A 27,400-nucleotide genomic window follows, 5' to 3' on the forward strand; every position below is an offset into this window, starting at 1 on the left:
CATTATATTATTTTACCCTTAACTAAATCTATTTTTAAATCCAGTGATCCTAAGCACGATGAACAAAGGAAATAAAACTCCACAATTTCACATTTCTAAAGCCAGCAATTTTCACACACTGAAAAAAAAAAATGTGTAGTTACTGATTTCTGGAAACGGAAGTAAGAATGTAGATAGACACAGAGAAAGCTACAGAGCAGGGATACAGAGCATGGTAAGCAAAATAATGCCCCCGAAATGCCCATCCTAATCCCTGGAATCTATAAATATGTTACCTTAATGGAAAAGGAGAAAGAAAGTTGCAGTTGCTATAAATATGTTACCTTAATGGAAAAGGAGAGAGAAAGTTGCAGTTGAAATTAAGGTTCCTAATTGGCTGACTTTAAGATAGGGAGATCGTCCTGGGTTATCTGGATGGGCCCAAAGTAATCACAGGGTTCCTTAAAAATGAAAGAAGAGGGGTGCTTGGGTAACTCAGCTGGTTAAGCATTGGACTCTTGATTTCCGGTCAGGTCATGATCTCATGGCTCATGGGGTTGAGCCCCAAGTTGGGTTCCACACTGATAGCACGAAACCTGCTTGGGATTCTCTCTTGCTCTCTCGCTCTCTCTCTCTGCCCCTCCCCTACTCTCTCTCTCTCTCTCTTTCCCTCTCAAAATAAATAAACATTTAACAAAAATGGAAGAGGAAGCAGAGGTGAGTCACAGGGAGATGGGACTGTGAAGAAAGGTCAGAGTGGTGTGATGTAAGAGGAATCGACCTGCCACTCCTGGCTTGGAAAATGAAGGAAAGGGAGCAGGAGCCAAAGAATGTAGATGGCCTCTGGGATCTAGAAAAAGCAATGCCCTAAAGGCCCCAGTAGAGAAGACAACCCTGTCGACGTCTTGATTTTAGTCCAGTGCAATCTGTGTGGGGCTTTTCACCTAGAGAACTTTAAGATAGTACATTTGTATTGTTTAAGCCACCAAATCTGTGGTAATTTGCTAGAGCTGCAATATCAAAGTGAGGTCCAGAGTGAAAGGGTGTCACCATTTGACAGAGCTACCATGACTATTCAATTAGAGAAGGCCACCTTTAATGGGGGAGGTTTTGTTATGCGGGAAAGGGTTTCTTCAGAGATCTGAGTCATTTAACCAGTAAATAATGTAATTACGCCAATACCTTAGAAATATGATCCTGTGTATAGCAAAAGCCTCACTTTTTAAGTCCTGCCCTTGGACTAAAAACATGAGTCAGCAGTGAGCTATAAAATTTTAAAATGCAAAAAAGGAATGTACACCCTCTGCTGGTGGATATAAAGCAGACTTTTCATGTTTTGGATTTGGTTTCCTGTATATTCTGGGAAGAGTGAAGACTACCCAGGCCTATCTGGGGTGGGGGGGGGGGGAGAGCCTGTCTGGACTCACTGCACTATGAACCCCATGTAGACTGTAGAACACCCTATGGGGCCAACCTGAGCTGATTATTTTCAGAGTGAGTGTTTGGAGAAGTTATTTCTCTGGATCTGTTTGTTGCTTCAACAGAAACTTTTTAAAACTTTTTTTTTAATGTTTATTTATTTTTGAGGGGGAGAGAGAGAGAGAGAGAGAGAGCGAGCAAGCAGCGGAGGAGGGGCAGAGAGAAAGAGAGGGAGGGAGACACAGAATTCAAAGCAGGCTTCAGGCTATCAGCACAGAGCTTGTTGTGGGACTTGAACCCACGAACTATGAGATCATGACCTAAGTCAGAGTCGGATGCTTAACCAACTGAGCCACTCAGGGGTCCTCAACAGAAACTTCTTTTAAAGAATTCAGTATAAGAGATGCTATGAGACAAACATGTTTTCCCAGTTAAGATGCTTACAAGGTCATTTAAACAAACAAACAAACAAAAAAAAACCCAGCCTCCAGCATGCTTTCTCAACCATAACATTTATTCAAAGACTCAACATAGTAATTAGTGTGTTAGTTACTTAGTTTCTGAAATCATAGTAAAAAATAATCCCTTCATCCATGACAAGGAATTAATATAAAATAGTTTTTAAGAACTGTTATAGAGATTACATTTCTGATTTTTAAACATTAAGAAATTATTTATTTGAAAAAAAGAAATATCCTGAAACAATTTTCTTTTTCCTGATTTGTTCCTCATGCAAAAGAAGGTTATTTACCAGTGGATTAAGTTTTCTCATTTGGGTCTGAGAACTTCATTCCCTGTCCCTGCCCTTTCAGCTGCCTTCTTCCATTCTGGGCAAACCTGTCAAAGCATGGAGGTTAGACACGACAGAGGAGCAGGAAGGGGAGGACGAAAGAAAAGGAAGAGGTTCTAAAGTTCTAGAGTGTAGAATTCTTTTATATATACATTTGCATGCAATATGTTTATACTTAACATACATAGTTACATATGACATGTATTTACATTATTTATATTTATTACATTATTATACATTGTATTATATACATTATATATGGTTATATACTATATTTTACATAGATAGACAAATAGAGCAAGTAAGCTCTGTATTAATCAGGACTCTTTAATGAGAGTAACAAAAACCCATCTAAGCTAGAATGAGTTCATCTTTTCCAACAGCAGATTTACTTTGTTTAAAAAGAGATTCACACTCATAATAGGATTTTGCATCCCATCACCTCCTCCTCCTCGGTGACCTTGGCATATATGTGGTGATAACTTACTCGTTGGCCTAGACATCAGTTAGCAAATCTATATAGAGTGCCCATCACACAAGGACACTGTAGGCACTGGGGATTCAATGCATAACTTAGAGAAAAGATCCCTGCTTTCTTGTAACTTACACTGTAGTAAGGGAGAGAGAAAAAAATGGATTGAGAAAATTTCAGATTGAGGAAGCTATTTAGATGAGTGGTCTGAGAAGAATTTCTGAAGAGGTGATGTTTAAGCTGTAGAGACAGCACAAAGAGGAGGGTATTGCAGAGGGGGTGGGCAGCATTCCAGGCAGAAGGAATGGTCTGTAGAAAGAGCTTGGAGTATGTAATGGATTGCAGGGAGACTACTGTGGCTCAAATGTAGTGAGAGATGAAGATGGGACATGAAAGGAAGGTAGAGTGAGTGACGGGCACGTACCCCATCATGTAAAGTTTCTCAAGCCATGGCACACAAATTGGATTCTACACTGAGGGTCATGAAGATTTTCAAGTTAATGTTTTGAGATGATCACTCTTGCTGCTTGGTGGAGGATGGATCGCCACAGGGACAGGAGACATTTAGGAGCCTGTGGAAGTAGTCCAGCTGAGCTTGAGATGGCTTGGATTAAGGTGGGGAAAGCTGAGATGGAGAAGAGGGAATGGGTCTTGGAGGTAGACTGGCCAGGACTCATCAGTGGTTTGCATGTGTGCCTGTGTGAGAAAGATAGGAATTAAAGTTCACTCTTAGGTTTCTAGTTGGAGCCACTGGATGCCTAGTGGAACATGCCAATTGAAATGATTTGGGCCAGGGGCACTTGGGTGGCTCAGTCGGTTAAGTGTCTACTCTTGATTTCAGCTCAGGTCATAATTTCATGAACCGTGGGATGGAGCCCTGCATTAGGCTTTGCACTGACAGTGTGGAGCCTCCTTGGGATTCTGTCTCTCAAAATAAATAAACAGTAGGGCACCTAGGTGGCTCAGTCTGTTAAGTGTCCAACTTTGGCTCAGGTCATGATCTCTCGGTTCATGAGTTTGAGCCCTACATCAGGCTCTCTGCTGACAGCACAGATCCTCTGTCTCCCTCTCTGTCTGCCCCTCCCTCTCTCTCTCTCTCAAAAATAAACACTTAAAAATAAATAAATAAATGAATGAATAAATAAATAAACAAAAATTGTTTTTTAAAAAAAGGAAAGACATGATTTGGACCAAAGTAAAAGAAAGCTTTGGCTGAAACAAAAAGACTCATAAGGGTTCATGTAAGTTCAGAGGTAGGACAGGCTTCAGGGTTCATTGTCTGGCTCCCGGTTAGAGATCTAGGTGTGACTTTTCAGGCCTAACTGTAGGCAAACACAAAAGCTCTACTTGACAAGTCTCCCAGGGAATGGCTGCCCTCCCCACGCAGACTTGGTGGGTAGCCAGTGCACTGCAGTCTCTAGGGGGCGCTGCAGTCAGGGACTCGGGCCCCTCTGACTCCCAGGCCATGAACATCTGCATTCCTAGCCCTGGGGCCTCCACTCCTATCTCTTTAGCTGAGGCCTTGGCGGAGATCTTCTTTGGTCTCCTCTGCTGACGCCACCTTCTGGGGGAAGGAGGAGTACTTTCCCACTCCTAGCCCTTCCCCTCCCTCTCTGCCCAGGGTCCACAAAACTGCCAGAGCCTTTTGTTCAGTGAGACCACCCCCCTGACCCTTGACCTCCACCTGACCCTTGACTCTTCCATGGGAGAGTGAAGCCGAAGGAGTCACTGCTTTCTCTGGTTTTAGCCATCCAGGTAAGTGATTAAAGGCTTAACTCTTTCATTTTTGGCTTGTTGATTTAATTGGCTACTCTGACACCTGACAACTCTGGCCCCCACCTGAAGCCAGGTGCTTGAACAAGTGCTCTCTCTCTCTCTCTTTCTCTCTCTCTTTCTCTCTCTCTGTCTCTCTCATTCCTCCCCCACACCTACCCCCAGGCCAGGTCAGCTGAGCTCTTGACCGCTCTGCCTCCTTTTCTCTTCAGGTCTTTCAGCTTTGCCCTCCTCCTTGTGTCAGCTTTATCCTCAGGATGACGGTCACCAGCCAGACCCAAGACCTGACCTGTACCACTCACCCGCTTGTACCCACCAACCTTCGTTCCACATTTTTCCTTAAGTTCTTCTTTCCAGCTTATCTCTTAACACAGGCAAAAGACCTGAGGGCATAGCATCCCTGAAAGAAACTAAAGCCACCCTTCAAACAATGACTGCCTGCAAGAAAAGTGCCGCTGGCCCAGGCCACCCAGACCAACTGGAACGTAACCCCCCACTCACAGGTGCGCAAATGGACCTTGGAGACACTGACAGTTACCTTTCTCTCATTATTATACTAAAATCTCCACCCAAGGAGAAGCACAAGCCTCATTGTCATAACCTGCAATGTAGGTATAGATAGGCATGTTTCCTTAGGGTGTGTGTAGGATGCCCACCTCTACATATGGTGACAAGGCTCCCCTTCCTAACTATTCATCCCAACCTTAAATAAAAGGAGCCCATTCAGACTTGCTCCAGGAGTCGTGGCTTTGGAAGTTATTCCCATGATCTCCTTACTTGCCGCAAATATAGTTTACTCTGTGTGACAACTCCACCTGCTGTAGTTTCTATGACTCACCAATGAGTGAACTCACATGAGTTTGGGTACAGTTCCACATATCATATCCTGACTCGATGACGTTTCATTAAAAAAGAGAGACTTTTACATCTTAAGGATGTAAGCAGGAGTCCTAAGATTCACAGAATGGTTGCTAACAAGGGATGTAATCTGATGATTCACTGAGGCCAACCGGAGCCAAATCCTGGAGCCAAGAGTGTGCTGGTTTTCTGCGCAGCCACGCATGCTCCATGTGAAACTGAGGACTGCATGTCTGAATCATGATTCTGTTCAGAAAGATTAAGAGGTGAATTCAAACACAGACTGAAACATAATTTGCCATGTGCCCCTCAGGAAAATATGGACTTCCTTATTCAAAAGGCAGGAAAAAAGTGTCACTGAAAGTACTAAATTATAAAACCTTTTCCTTTTCTCTATGGTCTTTCAATTTGCCATGGTGTTTTTATTTGATATTCATTGTCATCCTAAGTAAAGGACAACTAACATTTTAAATTGTTACAATATCATCATTCATCTTTATATTGTGCGTTGCCAACTTTAAATGCAGATATAAGAACATTTAACTCACATAGAATCACCAAAATTATACAACTCACATTTCATAGCTGGTACATGCATGGTGTATTTTATTCTTACAAAAACGGTGGAAACACTGCACAAAATTAACCCGTCTGTGTTCCTGTCACTTCTTGCTGTGCACACATTCTACCATACTCTCTACATTTGGCTTATGATGAATGAGGTGAAAGGAACTAGAGAAAAGTGTCTTTCACTTTCCTTCAGTGTCACCATTTTTAGCATAAGTGGTTGGTTAATATAGGGAATTAATAGGAAAGTAACATGACAGGGTTCCTTGGTTCTTTGTGTTTCTGAGACTGTCACTGTCTTCTTTTTGCATCTGAAGCAAGTTCTGATTTATAGGAAGATGTCAGGGCTCACAGTGATCCCACTTACTCAGTTTAACATGGTTACCTTGTCTCACTTTCAATCTGGTTGAACTTCCATGAATCACGGGCTCACGGAAATTCTGTTCTCATGGGATATTTAAAATGCTATATGCAATTGGGGCAGCAAAGAGTGAGTACACACACATTATTACATGTATCTCCTCTGCTTAAGTGCACACTCCTTTGTCTTACCAATTTCATTCACAGAACACAACTTCAAAAATGAGATCAGTGAGAATTTTAAGATGGTGGGCACCTGGGAGGCTCAGTTGGTTGAGTATCTGACTTCGGCTCAGGTCATGATCTCCCAGTTCATGAGTTCCAGCCCTGCATGGAGCTTGCTGCTGTCGGTGCACAGCCCACTTCGGATCCTCTGTCCCCTTCTCCCTGCCCCTCCCCCCACTCACTCTCTTTCTCAAAAATAAATAAACATTAAAAAAATTAAAGATGGTGATGGGAGAGCATTAAAGCAAGCATGGGGCTTTTCTGAGTACAGGGCCTTGTGTGTCACACACGCACAGGCCACGCACGCACCAAGAAGCAGGCCTTGGTGAATGAGTGCTGGGTAAACAAGCAAGAATGTCCACTACAAGACACATTTACTGAAACGAGAAAGATTGACTATGGAGAATAGTTTGTGTGTAAAAAATCAAGATCCTTTATATACATAGCAAACGTTTATTTCTTGCTTGGGCAGACTCTGAAGCAGATGTTCTGCTGTAGCTCCTCTCCAGGTCAAAAATTTAGAAACCTGTACTCCTCCCACAGTTTCAAGGGTCTTGTGCTTCCAGGTGGGAAGAGAAGGAAAGAGAGAATATAAAAATTACATGGGACATTGCAGGAATTGTGCTTAGAAGTTGGATGTATCACTTTTATCTTCATTTCATTGGCTAGAACTCAGTTATCTGCTTCCACCTAAATGTGAGGGGGCCTGTGAATCCCAGAAGAGGAAACGGGATTGCTCAGCATCTAGTAAGACTCCGATAGAGATCAATGAAGGTTTTGTTTTTTTGTTAGACATGACTAAAGCATTTTATATGCTATGGAAAATGATCCAGCGTTAGTGGGGCTGACAGAAAGGGCAAATATGTGTTGTTCTGTAAATGCTGACTTGAATCATAAGATATTTGTTGGTCGAAGGGTACACACTTTGTTATGAGATGCATAAATTCTAGAGACCTACTGTACAGCACGCTGACTAGAGCTAATAATGTTGTAATGTGTACTTGAAATTTGCTCAGAGTACATCCTAAGTGTTCTTACCACACACACAGAAAAGGTAAGTATGTGAGAGGATGGATGTTCATTAGGTTGATTGTGGTAATCATTACATAATATCAAAACATCATGTTATATCTGCTATGGTCTGAATGTTTGTGTCCCCCCCGACCCATAAGTTCAACTCCTAGTGCCCAGTGTGATAGTATTAGGAGGTGAGGGCTTTGTGAAATGCTTAAGCCATGAATGTAGAGCCCTCGTGAATGGAATTAGTGCCCTTATTAAAGAGAGCCCGGAAGGCTAGCTTGCCCCTTCCCACCATGCAAGGTTACAACCAGAAAGCACAGTCTATAAACTAGGAAATAGGTTCTCACCAGACACCAAATCTGCTAGTGCCATCATCTCGAACTTCCCAGCCTCCAGAATTATGAGAAATAAACGTGTGTTGTTTATCAGCCATGCAATTGATAGCATTTTTGTCATAGTAGCCTGAATGGACTAGGACAACACCTTAAGTATGTACAATTTTTATTTGTCAATCACACCTTAATACAGCTGGAAAATAAATTTTAAAAAAACTTTGAAAGGATGTGAAAAGGCTTTGACAGACTTAATTTAATCTCATTTAATTAATTAATTTTTAATTTAATTTTTTATTTTTAAAATTTACATCCAAATTAGTTAGCATATAGTGCAACAATGATTTCAGGAGTAGATTCCTTAGTGCCCCTTACCCATTTAGCCCATCTCCCCTTCCACAACCCCTCCAGTAACCCTCAGTTTGTTCTCCATGAGTCTCTGCTGTTTTGTCCCCCTCCCTGTTTTTATATTATTTTTGTTTCCCTTCCCTTATGTTCATCTGTTTTGTCTCTTAAAGTCCTCATATGAGTGACGTCATATGATTTTTGTCTTTCTCTGACTAATTTCACTTAGCATAATACCCTCCAGTTCCATCCACGTAGTTGCAAATGGCAAGATTTCATTCTTTTTGATTGCTGAGTAGTACTCCATTGTGTGTGTGTGTGTGTGTGTGTGTGTGTGTGTGTGTATGTGTATATATATATATATATATACCACTTCTTCTTTATCCATTCATCCATTGATGGACATTTGGGCTCTTTCCATACTTTGGCTATTGTTGATAGTGCTGCTATAAACATGGGAGTGCATATGTCCCTTCAAAACAGCACACCTGTATCCCATGGATAAATGCCTAGTAGTGTAATTAGGGTAGTTTTATTTCTAGTTTTTTGAGGAACCTCCATACTGTTTTCCAGAGTGGCTGCACCAGCGTGCACTCCCAACTTAATCTCCTTTAATTTAAAAGAAGGTCAGTAAGCATATTACATATTTTTTAAAAGAATTTGATGACAGCTTGTTTTGTTGTAAAGATCATTGCATTTAAAAAAATATTATACTATAACATGCTGCAGAGACATTAATAGTAATTATTATTGTGTCATTCTCCCTAAAGCAGAATTCCTGAGTTCAGAAGAACTGAATTCTAGTCCTGGCTCCATTTCATACTGTCATTTAATCATTTAATCTCTATAAGCCTCATTAATCTCTTTGCCTATCCCATGTAGTTAGAAAGACTAAATGAGATAGCATATTTTAAAACAGTAAAGGTTTTGATTGGCTCAATTATTTTAAAATTGTATCAGTATTATAACATAAGAACCCCAGCATCTCCCTTTGTCTTAATTCCAAACTCCACTTTATCTGCCTTTCTCAAGCGACGGGCTGCTGGGGATGGTTGGGTTTGAATGAGGCCTTGAATTCTTTGGAAGTCACGGCTCAGGGGACTGCCAGAAGGGCTGCTCTGCTGTGCACCCGTCTGGCTCCTAGATGTGTGTGTGGGTGAGGAAGCAGGGGTGGGATGGTGAATGGACAGGAAAGTAGCTTGGAAGATGCCCCCAGACATCTGTGGAATTCTCAGTGGGGAGATTGGCTTAGCACTATTTGGAAGTTTGGGGACTTGCAAGCCCCTCAGAGCTTAAAAAAAAGTAGAGTTGCATATCTGCCCCTGAGCTGAGACTTCAAAGAAATAAGGGAGCAGGAAGGCTTCCTCCAGGTCCTTTAGCAAGTGCCCAGTAGCCTGCTTCTTTGGATCTTTAACATTGACCCCTGGGGAAAAAACATCACTTGGTCTTCCACTATTGCTTCACTGCCATCATTTAGTGTAGTCTAAAAACCAGACTTGAGCTTCAAATGACACCTAAGAAAAACAGCCACTAAGACACCCCCTACATAGAAAAGAAGTTCAGTTAGGACATATACAATGCATATCCAGCAAAATAGAACTATTGAAAAAGCTCCCCCTTCCCCTTAGCAATCCATTACACCATGCTGCCTGGACTTCCATCAGCTATCATCTGCATTTCTTTTGCCGGAGGGCTTTTTCTGGCCACCAGAGGCTGCCTTGCTGTGCATGTGGCAGGCTGGCGTACAGGCTCCAGGAGCATGCCTTAATCAAGGACTGACGAAAGTTAGTATATAAATATCCCATCTTCCTCATCCCTTGGGTAGGATAACTCCGCAGCATGTGTTTTACCCTGGCCTCCAGAATTCTCCAGCGGGATCAGCTCCAGTTACACACAGGGCTAACTTCCTTGATAATCCATTTTTTTGGCTTTCTTTGCTTCCTGACTCACTTTCCTACTCTACTACCATTCTTTCCTGGATCACCTCCCACATAAACTACTAGCACTCAAATCCTTGTCCCGGGGTCTGCTTCTTAGGAAACCCAAACTAAGACGTGTAGTGTGCCAAGGGGATTGAATAAAGCAAATAGAATACTTCTGTCTGTGCTCCCCTATTTGACTCCCAGAACACTTTCAGCTTGGTCTGGAAGGATTTTCTCTTTAGAGAATTTGATCAGCTGGAAAGAATGACCTACAGAAGCTGATGCCATGTGCTCCCAGCTAACAGCCCAGCCAGATCACCCCACGGTGAAGCTCTCAGGAAACAAGTTCCATCTACATTATAGCACTTAACTCTGGTTTTTTAGTTATGTATGCTTAAGTATGAGTGAATAGTTGAGGACCACCAGGAAACTTCCAATATGATAGATGGAGACCAAATTAATAGCAAAAAGCAGCTGAGAGGAATAAGAGGCTATTCAGGAAGAAGAAAACTTTAAAAATGTACTGTTAGGGGCACTTGGGTGGCTCAGTTGGTTAAGCGTCTGATTTTGGCTCAGGTCATGATCTCATGGTTCCTGGGTCTGAGCCCTGCGTCCGCCCCTGTTCTGCCATCTCAGAGCCTGGGGCCTGATTTAGATTCTGTGTCTCCCTCTCTCTGTGCCCCTCCCCCACTTGCACTCTGTCTCAAAAATAATCATTAAAAAATTTTTTTTAAATGTATTGTTAGTATCCTCATAGGGATAAGAAATCGATAAATCAGGCTATGACACCATAATGAAGAGACAGTTGAAGAACAAAAGAGAACTATAGAAAAGTGAAAATGGTATAGGCCACTGAAAGATAAATTTGAGTTCTCCAATAAGGAGCAAAAAGACAGATGGAAAACAGCAGAGTAAAATAGGTGGTAACAGGGCTCTCAAGTCAAGTTTGGCCTTGAGTATATATCAGAAGCTGAGTAGGAGAGCTATTAGAAGATAATAGTGTTGGAACAAAAGAAAATTAAACGTGGGCAGTTGTGCAGGCCAAGAATTGAGGCAGAGGTACTGGTTAGGTAGTTCTTGCACTAGTGAGGAGAAATAATGGGCACCTGATATAAAGAGTGGGCATTTGGACAGAAATTAAGAAAAAGATGAGATTAAATGGTAGAACTGGTGGGGTTTTGGGGTGACGGTGTGGTTCAGAGCTGATGGCCAGGAAAGAATTCTTGAAGATGTCCTTGGTGCAAAAAGGTGATTTCATTAAAGCATGGGGACAGGACCCATGGGCAGAAAGAGCTGCACTGGGGTTGTGAAGAGTGACTGGTAATATATCTTCAGGTTAGAAGGGGGTTAGGAACAGCATAAGTTTCTAAGGAATTTTGGAAGTAAGGTTTGTTTCCAGGACTTTGAGGAGCTAGCTCTTGTTAGAAAAACATCATTTATTATTGTTTAGTAAAACATCAGTCATGAGACCCTTCAGATGTGTATCAGGGGGCCATAAGCCTGGAGCATGATTGCCAGCATATATCTTGCGGGGGGGTGGAGGGGTTGGGGGAATGGGGGTAGAGATAAAGGAAGTTTCCAAAGAATTTTTATGTGTTTAAGGAGACTCACAGGATCCTCAAGGGGTTAGGACAATGTTAAGCCAAGATTCCCTTTCGGCCCTAGCAAAGTGTCATCATCGAGGCAGCTGAGCTCCTCGAGGAAGGTCACTCTGCCTGTTTCAAGGACTTGTCAATGGGCTGTAGGCAGTAAGGGAATTTAATTTTTCATTTGCCCTTGTTTCCCACATCGCCATGGTAAGCACTTAAACCCCCTACAATTTTTCTTAAATTATTTATTTATTTTTTTTGAGAGAGCACGATGGGGAGGGGCAGAGAGAGAAGGAGACAAGGAATCTGAAGCAGGTTCCAGGCTCTGAGCTGTCAGCACAGGTCCCAACACAGGGCTTGAACTTACAAACCCAGAGATCATGACCTGAGCCGAAGTCGGATGCTTGAGTGACTGAACTGCCCAGCCATCCCAAAGCCCCTTACATCTTGATGAGGGTGATATTAGGGCTCCAGGAAACAGAATCTATAGGTTTCTGGAGATTAGGCTATGAATAAGATTGCCTTTCTCTTGGAGTTTACTAAGTTATCTGGAAACTTAAGGAGACTCCTGTCCTGAATGACTGTGATCTCTACCAGTCAGCCATTTGCTTTCTTTCCTTTTCCCTGTTCTTGGGCAGGCAGGAGTGTCTGAGGAATATCACGCATATCCCACCTCCAGGGTTGGGGGGTGCTCTGCTGTTAGCCTGACTTGGCCCTCAGCTTGCCCCATGCTCCCTCATCAGAATGAATTAAAGTTGTGACTGAGGGGTGCGTTTGTGTGGCTGTGAGTCTGATGTAAAAGGAGGAAGTTAAAGAATGATGAATCTAGATTTTTTTCTGCAAGATCCTAAATGGATTGGGCTCTATTAAGTAAGATGAGGAATCAGTGAGGGCTAGTAGATTGGAGTATGTGTAGGAGGTAGAATGAAGATTCCCAAGTTCAGGTTCAATCAATATTTTCTCAGATCTCACTAGGTGTCAGATAGTAGGATAAAGTTCTGTCTGGGTCCTTTGAGGAAAGGCAGAGGTAAGCCACCACACACACACACACACAAAAGACAACCGGTGTTTGTAGTTAAGAGGCACAGCCCTTGGCCTGGAGGCGATGGGACGACAATGAGTGTGCAGGATACTTGGTGACAGGAATTCCAAGTGCACACTTGCGCAGGATGCGCCGTCGGCGCCTGCCCTGAAGAGGTACGAGCGCCTGCTTGGTCACCAAGAGGACATTTACACCACGCCAAACCCTAGGATGCAGTCTCCGAGTCTACCAGCAAGACCTGAATACTCTGGACTTTCTATAGTGCAAAGGAGGCATGGCGCGCATGCGCGTAGCCACCCCAGGGCTCAATCACAGGCGGCGGGAAGTTGGTTTTCTGAGTAGCAACTGAGCAGCTTGAAGACGGATTGGAGACGACAGACCAATAAACAAACATTTCATTGGCTCAGCTTGCTCAGCCTCCCAATTCTACAGCTTCCCATTGGACATTTCAAGCAGAGCAGGGGCGTGACTCCCGGGGCTCCGCCCCGCGCTCTGGCCCAGGCTCGGGGTTCTGGGCTGAGGGAGCGGGACGGAAGTGAGCGGGTCCCGCCCCTTCCCCCTCTCTTTGCTGGAGCCGCTGCCGCCGCCGCTGCCCGCTTTCCGGCGAGCCGGAGTCTCCGTGCCGTACCCTTGGTCCCCGGCCGCGCGGAGCCGGGATGCACTGCTCCTGCTGTGGGTTCTCATCATGGAGACCAAACGGGTGGAGATTCCCGGCAGCGTCCTGGACGATCTCTGCAGGTACCACGTCGCCCCTTGCTGCCACGGCCCCCACAGTCCCCTCCTCGTTTTCTGTCACGTTGGTCGACCCCGGAGGCCTCCGCGCCCCCTCCCCCCCGGCCGCATCCTTGTTCTCGCTTTCCGGTCCCGCCGCTGCTCGCTTTCCCGGGTCGACCCTTCTCTCCCACGACACCACCCGGTCTTTCACCCGCAGCCTCCCGGTTTCTCACGGCCCCTCCGTCCTTCTTGCGGAGCACCGGAATTTCCTCATTTTCTTAGTTCCTAACTTTTGCTTTCCTGAAAGTGAAGCCGCTGCGCCAAAGTCTGGGTCTTGAGCGTTTTTCGGCTGCCTCTTCCCCCTCCCATTGTTTTTTTCTGCCTTTGATTTTTATAGAACCGCTCCCCCCGACCCCCTCCGTCTTATTCCTCAATTCTGTCGAAAGACCCCAAAGTTTTGAATCTTCGTCCCACGCCCCCGGACCTACGTAGGGAGCAGTTTCAAACTTACCCTTTCGCTCGTGTGTTCTTCCACGTCCCTGGCATTTTCTAAATTGCTCTAAAGAATTACTCCCTTGTTTATCCCCAAACTTACCGTTGGAAGGGGGAAAAAGTCTAGAGTTGCTTTTCTTTTCATTCTTCAATTTTCCTTGAAGGAGATTCTCAGCTGCAGGATTTTAACTCGTATACTTTTACAAGAGAAATTTTTTTGCATTCTTCCTGTTGTTAGCTATAATTTCAGATAGCGAAAATTGTAAAATGGACTTAAAATATTTTCTTTTCCCGAAGTAAAATTTTTCGTACAGTAACATCCCGGGTTGTTGCCGGCTAAGTGGATTGTGAGATAACTTAAATTACAAGTGAGTAAAAGGCTCTGATAAAAAACAAAACAAAACATCTTTTCAAGTGTGTTTACTGTATTTATGTCTAGAATTCTGACTTTTAATAGTTGTGTCACATTCACGCTTTTTTTCCTTCTTCTTTTTTTTTTTTTTTTTTTTTTTAATGGGAAAGAAAGAACACACTTGTGGAGGTACTGTTGTGTGCCAGGCACTGGGTGCTCCTTTCTCATCTATCATTTTATTTAATCCTGGAAACAACTCTGGTAGGTGCAGTTCTTTACATTTTCATCTGACAAACAGACTTGGTTTGTAATCTACACAAGGTCACGTTTCTTGTAATTCAGAAAATCAGGATTTGAAACCTAGATCTTTTTCTCTACAATCAGTGCCTGTACTGTTTCTCCTATGCCAGGTAGGCCTTATAGAAAATCAAGTCTAACATTTTAAACCTCACAAAAGTACGCGTAGATAAGTAAATAGACTAATTTTGCAACTAATAAGAATGTCACTGTACTTCTTTGGTGATGGTATGATTATAATTTTTGGAATATGATCGCTTCAAATGAACCACTTAAAATGTGCTTATTTTCTATGATCCCAAATTTCATAAGAAAAAAAGAGATTTGAGGGGCGCCTGGGTGGCTCAGGTCATGATCTCTTGGTTCATGGATTCGAGCCCCATGTCAGGCTCTGTGCTGACAGCTCAGAGCCTGGAGCCTGCTTTGGATTCTGTTTCCCTCTCTCCCTTCTTCCCCCACTCATGGTCTTTCTCTCAAAAATAAATAGACATTAAAAAAATTAAAAATATTTGATGTATATGTGTGTGGATAAATGGACGAACATGTACAAGAAGTGAGAGTATGATTTTTCTTGTTGTTTCCAAGATTTTTTAAAAGGATATGTGTTTTCTAGTTAGAAAAAAAGTAAAATGAGTACGTATTTGAAAAGGTGAGCAAGAATTATGTAGGGTTAATAGGGATACACATTAAAGAAAAAGATGGGTAATCTTATACATTTTAATAAAGTAATCTTTCTACTAGTATGGGTTTATTTTGGATACTACGGAGGATTAAATACAATAACAAATAATTGTTGTGTTTTGTAAACAATACGTTAAACATCTGATGAATGTTAAAGATTCTTACTAGGTTTTCCAGTGAGTGTATTTAAGCAATTTTATACAGATTTTTTTGGAATAGAGTAACTTTTTTTTTCTTCAAGAAATGAGAGTAACTTTTTTGCAATTACTGTGTTTTGGTTATATAAATGAGGATTGTATGTTTAAAAACTAGGGCTAATTACCTGACAAACTAATAAACCAAATAACCATTTCTTAAAACTCTGAGTTTTAAAATAATGACATTTTAATGTTAATATTTTAATGTTTTTGTTGATTAAAGATGTTTAATGTGAACAATTCAGGTTTTTTTGATTTGGGGCTTTTTTAGAGACAAATTCATACTTAGAATTTGTTTAATTTCTTTAAACATAAAGCTTAAGTGGAAAAAGGTTAATTTTTCTGACTCCTTTGCTGTTTTAAGTACATCTTGATTTATGAGTTTGGTCTTGACTCTTTTTGTTTTTACTCCCTTTTATGTTTTCCCCAATTATAGTGTTTAGTATTGTATTTAAGAGGTTTTTTGTTTGTTTTGTGTTGCCAATTTTTGATAAGTTACATATTGCAAATCTTGCTTACTTCAGTCGTTGACCATATGTTAGTAACTTTTGGAGAAATGTATAGATTGATTTTGATGTGAAAAATTAGAGCAGGAGACTTACATTTTCAAGATATGACTTTGTAACCATTAGGCTGCTTATAATAACCTAGAACATGGAATGTTATTTTTACAGTGATTTCATATGCAACATTTCATTTACTGGGATACTGTGCAGCCATTAGAAATTCCTAAGGTAAACAGTAAGCTGAGGGAAAATGTTTGTATCTTGAAATGATGTATGCAGTATACTATTGAGCATAACACTTAGTCATTTGCTATCTTTTTTTAAAAGAAATGTTTTAATGTCTTATGTATATTTGTGTGTGTGTGTGTGTGTGTGTGTGTGTGCGCACACACACACAAGAAGTCTGGGAAAATCAATCAAACTGATAACACTGGTTATTTCTAGGTAGAATGAAATTAGAAGAGAGGAAGGAAAGACTGTTGTCTAAGTGTTCTAGTGGACATTCTAGTAAACGTGTATGTAAAAAGTAGATCTGCCCCATTTTATGGTGACATTTGCCTCTTGCACCATTAAAAGTGCATTTGACATTAAAAGTCAAAGAATTTTTCAATTTAAATTAGCTTACTAAAGGCTTGAAGAGCATGTTTTTCAAGTAAAAACTGAAATCTACAGCTTCAGTTGTTTCTGTTTTAAAGAAATGCTTGGAGTTTTTTTTAGAGCCCCTTTAAGAATTAAATGGTGAGGCCACTCCAGTGTTAAAAGGAGAAAGGTATTTTCTGGCAACTAATGTTGCTGCTATTTTGGTAATTGTGTAAGCTAATCAAATACTTCATGCTCATCTTCAGCTTGCCATTTTAGTGTTCAATTCTACTGCAACAGTTTTGTACTAATTGTAGTTCTGCTGATGTTCCATTTGTAGGAAAATTGAAAAGATGACATTTTGTGAGGTCCCATTATTACTGTGGAAAGCATTTTATTTCAGCTTTTACTATATATTGTAGTATGCTGTATACTAGGTATATATAACATATTTTTATTTTATTTTTATTTTACTTTATTATTTTTTTAGTAATCTCTACATCCACATGTAGAACTCATGACCCCAAGATCAAGAGTCACATGCTCCTCCCACTGAGCCAGCCAGGTGCCCCTGCACACACTTTTAAATCTTTAAAACAGGAAAACCATGTACAGGATGAAATTATCAAAGTGTAATTTTCATGTATTAAAGTTTCCTTTGTCTTACAAAGTTTCTTTTTAAGAAAAAAAAATTTATTTTGAGAGAGAGAACCAGTTGGGGAGAGAGGCAGAGAGAGGGAGAGAGAGAATCCCAAGCAGGCATTGCACTGTCAGCATGCGACCGATGTGGGGCTCAAGCCTACAAACCACGAGATCGTGACCTGAGCAGGATTGAGAGTTGGACGCTTAACCCACTGAGCCACCCAGGTGCCCCTAAAGTTTCTTAAAGAAGTTAGCTTTTAGCTATTAAAAAGATGTGCTCATGAGTAAGGTTAAAAAAAAAAAATCGAAGAGTACAGGTGAAGTTATGAAAGAAATGCAACAGCTTCCTTCCTGGCCCCTTTTTATCTCACTCCTGCTCCCTGGGTTTTTACCTGTTTTGTGGTAAATTCTTCTGATAGATACTTCAGTATTTTAAAATATACTTGCACCAGTTTGTTTTATCAACATCGTATGTTAAATTGAGGATTTAGTGCACCTTGGTAGATATTAGGTGATAAGGGTTGAGAGCATCACACAATATTTACATTCCATTTTGTAACCTTGCGAGGGCTGTTACACGTTTTACTGTTGGTTGATTGCAAAAGCTGGACAAGAATAATAGCATTTGTTATATGGAATTGCTATGTACGTATTTTTCACAGTAGAGGCAGGTTTACAATGGCTAGGATTTTGTTTTTTTCCCTCTAGCCATAGTCAGGATCCTTTTGTAAGGGTGTTGAAAGGGAATGCCAGAATGAATTCTCCTTTCTTACATCCTACTAATTGGTCAAAATGCTGCCTTTTATAGTTTTGTCTTTTGGAGAAAGAAGCATGTGCTTTCTTCATAATTCTCTCATTTCTGGCTATTCCTTATTTATTTGTTTATTTATTTAAGATTTTATTTTTGAGTAATCTCTACACCCAACTTATAAATGGGTCTTGAATTTATAATCCCTAGATCAGGAGTCACATGCTGCACTGACTGAACCAGGCAGGTGCCCTTCTGGCATTTCTTGAAGTCATTCTTTTTTCTTTATGATTGTCTTTTTATTCTACTTTCGGCTTTTTGCTTCATACTTGGATTATGATTCTCTTGTACATTTTCCTTTCTTCCCCAGCACAACCAGAATAGCTTCCTTCTCTCCATTCTTGTCTGCTCCTTTATTATAGCCTCGGTCTTACCCTCAGTCATACTGTCTATTCTACAAATTTTTTTTTTTTCCTGGAGAGTGCCCTCTTGGAGACCTCCACCCTTCTAGCCCAATCTAAACTGGTTGTTCCCTAGATTTGCCAAACTACTGGCCTACTAGAATTCCTTTCAAAGCTCTCCCAGGTTGCATTTATTATCTCTTAAATTTCATGTTTTATGCTTTCTTGGTTTTCATTCTTATTTTGCTGGTGCACGTTGAAAAGTAATTTCCTTTGAGAGGGTCATTAGGAAGTAAACTTCTGAGTCCTTATAGGACTAAAATGCCTGTTTCTCTTCTCACACGTATGCTCCCAGGTGGTCTGGGGTCCACACTTTGAGTACCTAGGTTGTAGGAGATAACTTCAACTTTTTTTTTTTTTTTTTAAAGTAGGCTTCACACCCAGGGTGGAGCCCAATGCCTGGCCTGAGCTCATGACCTTGAGATTGAGACCTGAGCTAAGGTCAAGAGTCTGAACCTTAACTGACTGAGCCACTTAGGTGCCTCCAGGGCCAGTTTTTTAATACATGTTTTTCTTTGTCATGCGCCAGATTTTCCTTAGATGTTGGCTGATTTTTGTTGCTGTTTCATATTTAAGATGAGGGTATATAGGAGCTTATTTATTGACAGGCTTCTCTTTTATGTGAGTAGATAGGGTGCTAGCTCTTACATTGGGGATCCTTAAGCCAGTGTGTGGGAGTTTTGCTTTGGGGCGCCATCACCCAAAACTATCTGCTAAAGTTAGGAAAGAGCCTTGGGTATTCTTCCCCCTTCCCCCGCTCTTTTGTAGGAGAAACTCCTGACTCCTGTAAAGGAGTGAAAGAAGAGTAGACATTCTTCTATTACATAAGTAGACCTTGCTGTTCCCTTCTCCCTTTTTAAAAATTGAAATATATGACATAAGGTTACATTAGTTTCAAATGTACAACGTAAGTGATTTGGCAGCTCTGTTATGCTATGCTCCCAAGTCTAGCCGCCATCTGTCACCATACAATGCTATTAAAATACCATTGACCATATTTCCTCTGCCATACCTTTTGTCTCTGTGATTGACTCTAAATTGGAGGCGTGTATCTCCCTCTCCTTTCACCCATTTTGCCCATCCCTGTAATCCCCTCTCCTCTGACAAGCATCAGTTTATTCTCTGTATTTATGGGTCTGTTTCTGTTTTGTTGGCTCATTTGTTTTGTTTGTTTGTTTTTAGATACCAGACATGAGTGAAATCATTCGGTATGTGTCTTTCCCTCACTTATTTCACTTGGTGTAATACTCTCTAGGTGCATCCATGTTTTCTCAAATGGCAAGTTCTCATTCTTTTTTATGACTCAGTGATACTCCACTGTGTATATATGCATATATATGTATCTCTATCTATCTATCTACCTATCTATCTATCTTTATCCATTCATTTATTGATGGACACTTAGGTTGCTTCTGTATCTTGGCTATTGTAAATAATGCTGCAGTAAACATAGGGGTGCGTATATCTTCTTGAATTAGTGTTTTTGTTTTCTTTCGGTTAATACCCAGTAGTGGAATTAACAGATCATATCATATTTCTGTTTTTTAATTTTTTGAGAACTCTTGATATTGTTTTCCACAGTGGCTGCACCAATGTAAATTCTCACCAACAATCACGTGGGTTTCTTTTTCTCCTTGCCAACAGTTGTTATTTCTTATCCTTTGGTTGTGGTCATTGTGAGATCTCATACTATCTCAGGTATGAGATGATATCTCATGGTTTTGATTTGCATTTCCCTGGTAATTAGTGATGTTGAGCATCTTTTCATGTGTCTCTTTGCCATCTGTATGTCTGTGGAAAAATACCTATTCAAGTCCTCTGCTGTTTTTAATTGGATTATTTGTTTTTTGATGTTGTGTAAGTTCTTTATATATTTTGGCTATTAACCCTTTATTGGATATATCATTTGGGAATATCTTCTTCCATTTAATAGGTTGCATTGTTGTTTTGTTGATGGTTTCCTTTGCTGTGCTAAAGCTTTTTATTTTGGTGTAGTCCCAATGGTTTATTTTTTGCTTCTGTTTTCTTTCCTGAACAGACATACCCAGAAAAATGTTGCTAAGTTGGATGTCAAAGAAATTACTGCCTATGTTTTCTTCCGGGAGTTTTATGGTTTCATGTTTTACATTTAGATCTTTAGTCCATTTTGAGTTTATTTATGTGTGTGGTGTTAGAAAGTGGTCCAGTTTCATTCTTTTGCAGTTGGATATCCAGTTTTACCTGCACCATTTGTTGAAGAGACTATCTTTTCCCCGTATGTGTTCTTGGATCCTTTGTTGTAGATTAATTGGCCACAGAAACGTGGGTTTATTTCTGGGCTCTCTGTTCCATTGATCTGCATGTCTATTTTTGTGTAGTACCATAGTGCGAGTGGGGGAGAGGGACAGAGAAGAGAGAGAATTCCACTCAGTATGGAGCCCATAACCCTGGGATCATGACGTGAACTGAAATCGCGAGTAAGATTCTCAACCAAATGAGCCACCCAGACACCCCAGTCCTGTACTATTTTGATTATAGCTTTGTGGTATATCTTGAAATCTGGAATTGTGATACCTCCGTCTGTATTCTTTATCAAGAAAGCTTTGGCTATTTGGGGTCTTTCGTAGTTCCATACAAATGTTAGAATTATTTGTTCTACTTCTGTAAAAAATGCTATTGGTATTTTGGTAGGAGTTGCGTTAAATCTGTAGATTGCTTTGGGTAGTATGGACATTTTAACGATATTCTTGTAATCCATGAGCATGGAATGTCTTTCCATTTGTGTTGTCTTCAATTTTTTTCATCAGTGTTTTATAGTTTTCAGATTATAGGTCTTTTACCTCCTTGGTTAAGTTTATTCCTAGATAATTTATTCTTTTTTTGGTGCAGTTGTAAATGAGCTTGTTTTGTTATTCTACTTCATTATCGGTGTATAGAAATGCAATAGATTACTGTATATTTTGTATCCTGTAACTTTGCTGAATTCATTCATTATTTCTCATAGTCTTTTTTTGTGTGGAATTTTTAGTTTTTTGTGTATAGTATCGTATCTGCACACAGTGACAGTTTTACTTCTTTCTTAAGTAAAACTGTTGCAATTTTGATGCCTTTTTATTTCTTTTTCTTATCTGCTGCAGCTAAGCCTTTCAGTACTATGTTGAGTAAGTGGCAAGAATGGACATATCCTTGTCTTGTGTGCCTGATACTAGAAGAAAAGCTGTCAGTTTTTCACCATTGAGTATGATGTTAGCTGTGGGTTTGTTATACATGGTTTTTATTATGTTGAGGTATGCTTTTTCTAAACCCACTATTTTCAGATTTTTTTTTTAAATTTTTAATGTTTATTTTTGAGAGAGAGAGAGAGAGAGAGAGAGAGAGAGAGACAGAGTGTGAGCAGGGGAGGAGCAGAGAGAGAGGGAGACACAGAATCTGAAGCAGGCTTCAGGCTCTGAACTGTCAGCACAGAGCCCAACATGGGGCTCGAACTCACGAACCACGAGATTATAACCTGAGCCGGTTGGTCGCTTAACCAACTGAGCCACCCAGGTGCCCCTGTTTTGAGAGTTTTTATCATGATCGGATGTTGAATTTTGCCAAATTTTTTTTTTGTATCTGTTGAGATGCTCATATGATTTTTATTCTTCATTATATTAATGCAGTGTATCTTGATTGATTTGTGTATATTGACCCATCTTAGCATCCCAGGAATAAATCTCAATTGATAGTAGTGACTGATCCTTTTAATATATTGTTGCATGCAGTTTGCTCATGTTTTGTTGAGGTTTTTTTACATCAGTGTTTATCAGGGATATTGGCCTGTAGTTTTCTTCTTTTGTAGTGTCTTTGTCTAGTTTTGGTATCAGTGTAATGCTGGCCTTGGAGAATGTACTTGGAAGTTTTGTTTCCTGTTGCACTTTTCGGAATGGTTTGAGGCGAATAGGTATTAACTCTTTAAATGTTTGGTGGCATTCACTTGTGAATCCATCTGGTCCTGGACTTTTGTTTGTTGGGAGTTTTTTTGATTACTGATTCAGTTTTGTTACTAGGAATCAAGTCTGTTCAGATTTTCTGTTTCTTCCTGATTCACTTTTAGAAAATTGTATGTTTCTAGGAATTTATCCATTTCTTCTAGGTTGTCCAATTTGTTGGCATATAATTTTTTATAGTAGTCTCTTATAATCATTTGTATTTCTGTGGTGTCCATTCTTCTCTTTCTTTTTTTTTATTTTTATTTTTATTTTTTTTTCAACATTTATTTATTTTTGGGACAGAGAGAGACAGAGCATGAACAGGGGAGGGGCAGAGAGAGAGGGAGGCACAGAATCGGAAACAGGCTCCCGGCTCTGAGCCATCAGCCCAGAGCCCGACGCGGGGCTCGAACTCACGGACCGCGAGATCGTGACCTGGCTGAAGTCGGACGCTTAACCGACTGCGCCACCCAGGCGCCCCAATTCTTCTCTTTCGTTTCTGATTTATTTTACTTGGGTCTTTTTTCTTTTTCTCTTGATGAGTCTAGCTAAAGGTTTATCATTGTTTATCTTTTCAAAGAACCAGCTCTTGGTTTCATTGATCTTTTCTGTGTTTTTTTTTTTTTTTAGGTTCTATATCATTTATTACTGCTCTGATCTTTATTTCCTTTTTTCTACTAACTTTGGCCTGTTCTTTTTTTAGTTTCTTTAGGTGTAAGATTGTTTGAGATATTTCTTGTTTCTTAAGGCAGACCTGTATTGCTATAAATTTCCTTCTTACAGCTGTTTTTGCTGCATGTCAAAGATTTTGGACTGTTGTGTTTTCACTGTCATTGGCCTCCATGTATTTTTTTTATTTCCTCTTTAATTTCATTTGCCCATTGGTTGTTTAGTAGCATGTTGTTTAGTTCCCATGTGTTTTTCTTTTTTTTTTTCTTGTAATTGAGTTCTAGTTTTATACTGTTGTGGTTGGAAAAGATGCATGATATGATGTCAGTCTTCTTAAATTTACTGACACTTGTTTTGTAGCCTAATGTGTGATCCATCCCAGGGAATGTTTCATGTGTACTTGAAAAGAATGTGTATTCTGTTTTAGTATGGAATATTCTGTATATATCTGTTAAGTCCATTTGGTGTAACGTGTCAAAGACATGTTTCCTTACTGATTTTCTTTGTCTGGATGATCTATCAGTTGATGTTAAAGTGGGGTGTTCAGGTCCCCTGCTATTATTGTATTACTGTCAGTTTCTTTCTCTATGTCTGTTAATAATTGTTTTATGTATTTAGATGCTTCAGGGTTGGGTACATAGGTATTTACAATTGCATATCCTCTTTTTTGTATTGATCGTTTTATCATTAAGTAATTCCCTTTGTCTCTTGTTACAGTATTTGTTTTGAGATCTGTTTTGTTTAATGTAAGTATTGCTGCTCTGGTGGTGTTCTTGTTTTTGTTTGTTTCCTTTTTTTCTTTTTTTTTTTTTTTTTTTTTGCTGCTTCCATCTGCATGGAATATCTTTTTCCATCTCATCACTCAGTCTGTATATGTCTTTAAGGTCTGAGGTGAATCTTTTCTAAACGGCCTATTGCTGGGTCTTGTTTTTTGTCCATTTTGTCACCCTGTGTCTTTTGTTTGAAGCATTTAGACCATTTACATTTAAAGTAATTGTCACTAGGTGTATACTTATGCCATGATGTTACTTGTTTTCTGGTTATGTAGTTCTTGTCTGTTCCTTTCTTCTTTTGCTCTTGTATTGATGAGTTTCTTTGCTGCTATACTTGGTTTGCTTTTTTATTTTTTGTGTATCTATTATAGGTTTTTGGTGTGAAGTTACCATGAGATTAGTATATAACATCTTAAATATGTAGCAGTCTATATTAAAGTTGATGGTCACTTAAACTTGAACACCTTCTAAAAGAATTTCATTTTTACCAACCCTCCATGTTTTATGTATATGTTGTCATATTTTACATCTTTTTGTGAGTCACCTTAACTAATTGTTTAGATGTAACTGATTTGACTGTTTCTTTCATTTAACCTTCATATTAGCTTTATAATTGCTTACTATCCTTATTGTATATTAGCTTTTATTCATGAATTTTTTTCCATTCATAATTTTCTTTTAATTATAGCTTTTTCTTTCCCACTTAATGAAGTCCCTTTAATGTTCCTTAAGGCTGGTTTAGTGGTGATGAACTCCTTTCACTTTTGTGTGGGTAACTGTTTATCTCCTCTTCAATTCTGAATAGTAATCTTGCTGGGTAGATCATTCTTCTTTGCAGTTCTTTCCTTTAAGCATTTTGAATACATCATGCCACTCCTTTCTGGCCTGCAAAATTTTTGCTGGAAAATTAGCTGATAGATTTGTGGGATATTCCTTGTACATGACTATTTGCCTCTTTCTGCTTTTAAAACTTTTAAAATTTTTAGTCTTTGACATTTTAATTATTATGTGTCATGGTATAGAACTCTCTGGGTTCATCTTTCTCTCCTTTTGGGACTCCTTCTAATACAAATGTTTGTTCGCTTGATGTTATCCAAGAGATCTCATAACCTATCCTGTATTTTTTCTTTTTTTTACTGTCCAGCTTGGATACTTTCCATTATCCTGTTTTTCAGATTGCTGCTCCTGCATCTTCTAATTTTTTTAAGCTTATTTATTTATTTTGAGAGAGAATGTGCATGTGGGAGCAAGCAGGGAAGGGGCAGAGAGAGAGTGAGAGAGAGAAAATCCCAAGCAGGCTCTGTACCCGTGGGATTCTTTACTTGAGGCTTTAACCCATGAACCGTGAGGTCATGACCTCAGCTGAAATCAAGAGTTGGATGTTTAACCCTCTGAGCCACCCAGGTGCCCCTTCTAATGATTTTTGTTTTTTTGAACACTCAGGTCTTTTTTTTTTTTTTTTTTTTTCGAGAGAGAGAGAGAGAGAGAGAGAGAGAGAGAGAGGGAAGGAGAGGGGCAGAGGGAGAGAGAAAGAGAATCTTAAGCAGGCTTCACACTCTGTGGGATGTCCTGGCATGTTTCTCCTTTTTCTTAACTCCCTTTTCCAGTTGACCTTTCTTCACTTGGGGCTTTTCTGGGTTGGGATGGGAATGAAATTGGATTTCTTTGTGCTATGCACTTTTTGCCACATTTTAGATTGTGGTTAGTGTCTAGAAACTTTACTAGAAATGAAAATTTCTATTTAAAGATAGTAGGTTGTACATAGACATCTACTCCACTAAAAGAGTAAAGTTTAAAAATTCTTAAGTACATAAAACCACAAGAAAAGGAAGAATGGGTGAAAGGATGAGCAAGAAAATTTCGGAACTATAAAGCAAAAAGGAATACTGTATATGACTTAGTAGATCTAATAGACCTGAATGAGAGTGGTGTAATAGTGTCAATCTATTCTAAAATAAGAATATTGAAAAATGGAAGAAGTGAATTTATATATCCTGTGTACATATATATACACATATATATCCTGAAAGCCCTCAGCCTTCTTCTGTTCTGCCCCTAGAATGTGGCAGCTTGTCCTTTACTCTCCCAAATCTGACATTGGAAGATTCTTTAGGTGATTTGACTAGCTCGCGAGGAAAGACTTAATGACACTGACATTGGTTCCCCAATTAAATGGCTCAGCCTGATCACTTACCTTAAATGATGCCTTATAGTTTGATAAGCCTTCTAAATAGCTTTGTGGCCTTTCACTTAAATATGGATATCTGACATAGGCTTCTTAACATTAAAAGGTAGAGTTTAAAGCTCAAAGAAAAGAAAAGCAACTGGGAGCAAGCAAACTATGCAGGTAGAAGAAAATTTAAACTATATTGATCTCCTTAGGTAGATTTTTACAATCATGGAATAACAGGATAATCTATAAAAGCATAATTTAAACAAAGATAGCATTTGGAAATTAAAAATATGAGAGCAGAAACAATCTTAATAGATGGTTTGCAAGATACAGTTAATAATGTTCCTCAGAAGGTTGGGGTGGGGGGCAGAGGAGGAATCAGAGGTAGGAAATATCAGAGCAGAGTAAAGAATCATGAGGATCAGTCCATGAGGTCCTTCAGCACTGAGGGATGTGAATTTCCAAAGAAGCAAGGTCCATTCATTGGCCAGTGCAGTAGATGAAAAATAGACAGCTGGGAAATTTCGTAATACTGGGGACAGAAGGAAGAACCTAGAAGCTTCCAGACTGAAAAAAAAATACATCAGACAAATCTGAAATGCTTTGTCTTCTCACCATCAAAATTGGAGGCATGTGGGAGACAGCACTGTCTTCAAAATGATTTCCAGCCTAGAATTCTTTATCCAGCCTGTCAGCTCGGAGGATAACGATATTTTCAGATGTACAGTATCTCAGTACTTATCCCCCTTGCATCCTTCCTTCAGAAGGTTTGGGAGGGTATACTTCATGAAAAGAATAAAGAAAATTAAGGAGGAAGACAGGATATAGGAATCCTGGACTCTGTAGGGTAGAGGCATGGGGAACCATAGGATGCTAGTAAGAGGACAGTGTAGTATGATAGATGTGTATCAGCTGTAGATGATAAGCAGCCGATTGGAACAGATGAGAGGGCTCAACGATAGTCTTGGAGATGAAACTGATGTGTCTGAATTAACATTTGAGAAAAAAATTTAGGAAACTAGTGGAAGGTTGAATTAGTGATAGGGATGATATAGAGAAAATGAAGCAAATGCAATGATAAGACATTAATTATGGGAAGAACAAAGGATTGTGCAGGAAAGAAAAAGTAATCCTAGCTTACCACATGGTTTAATTGTGAATTGCATTTACAGAATCATAATAATGTAAAGACTGAGTGCTCATCTAACTCTGGTTATCACTGGGAATGGTTTTCCCCCCTTTAGGGGACATTTGCATTACCTGGAGATCTTTTTAGCTGTTATATCTTGGTGGGGAGTGCTAATGAGTAGAGGCTAGGGATGCGCTGAACATCATGCAGTGCACAGGAAAGCTCTTCTCAACATAGACTTCTCTTCTTCAAAATGTCAGTAGTGCTGAAGTTGACATCCTAACCAAAATTGTGATACAGTTTTGTTGGGTGGATGGAGAGATGAGAAGGGTGTGTAGAATGGGAGT

At 39.9% G+C, this 27,400-nt stretch overlaps 1 protein-coding gene across 2 annotated transcripts in view; it reads left to right on the forward strand.

Moving 5' to 3' along the window:
• The first annotated feature begins 13,180 nt into the window (after positions 1 to 13,180).
• DCP2 (decapping mRNA 2) overlaps positions 13,181 to 27,400 on the forward strand; it is a 51,034-nt gene continuing 36,814 nt past the window's right edge. Inside the window, exons 1-2 of one of the 2 annotated variants that reach the window (XM_045034761.1) lie at positions 13,181 to 13,431; positions 19,545 to 19,570. In XM_045034761.1, coding sequence (XP_044890696.1) covers positions 19,554 to 19,570 — 17 coding nt within the window. In that variant the 5' untranslated portion in view covers positions 13,181 to 13,431; positions 19,545 to 19,553. The remainder of the gene's footprint in view (positions 13,432 to 19,544; positions 19,571 to 27,400) is intronic. The other variant, XM_003981202.4, reaches the window with a different exon arrangement.

Source organism: Felis catus, chromosome A1 (assembly GCF_018350175.1).
Source record: "Felis catus isolate Fca126 chromosome A1, F.catus_Fca126_mat1.0, whole genome shotgun sequence".
Taxonomy (NCBI): domain Eukaryota; kingdom Metazoa; phylum Chordata; class Mammalia; order Carnivora; family Felidae; genus Felis; species Felis catus.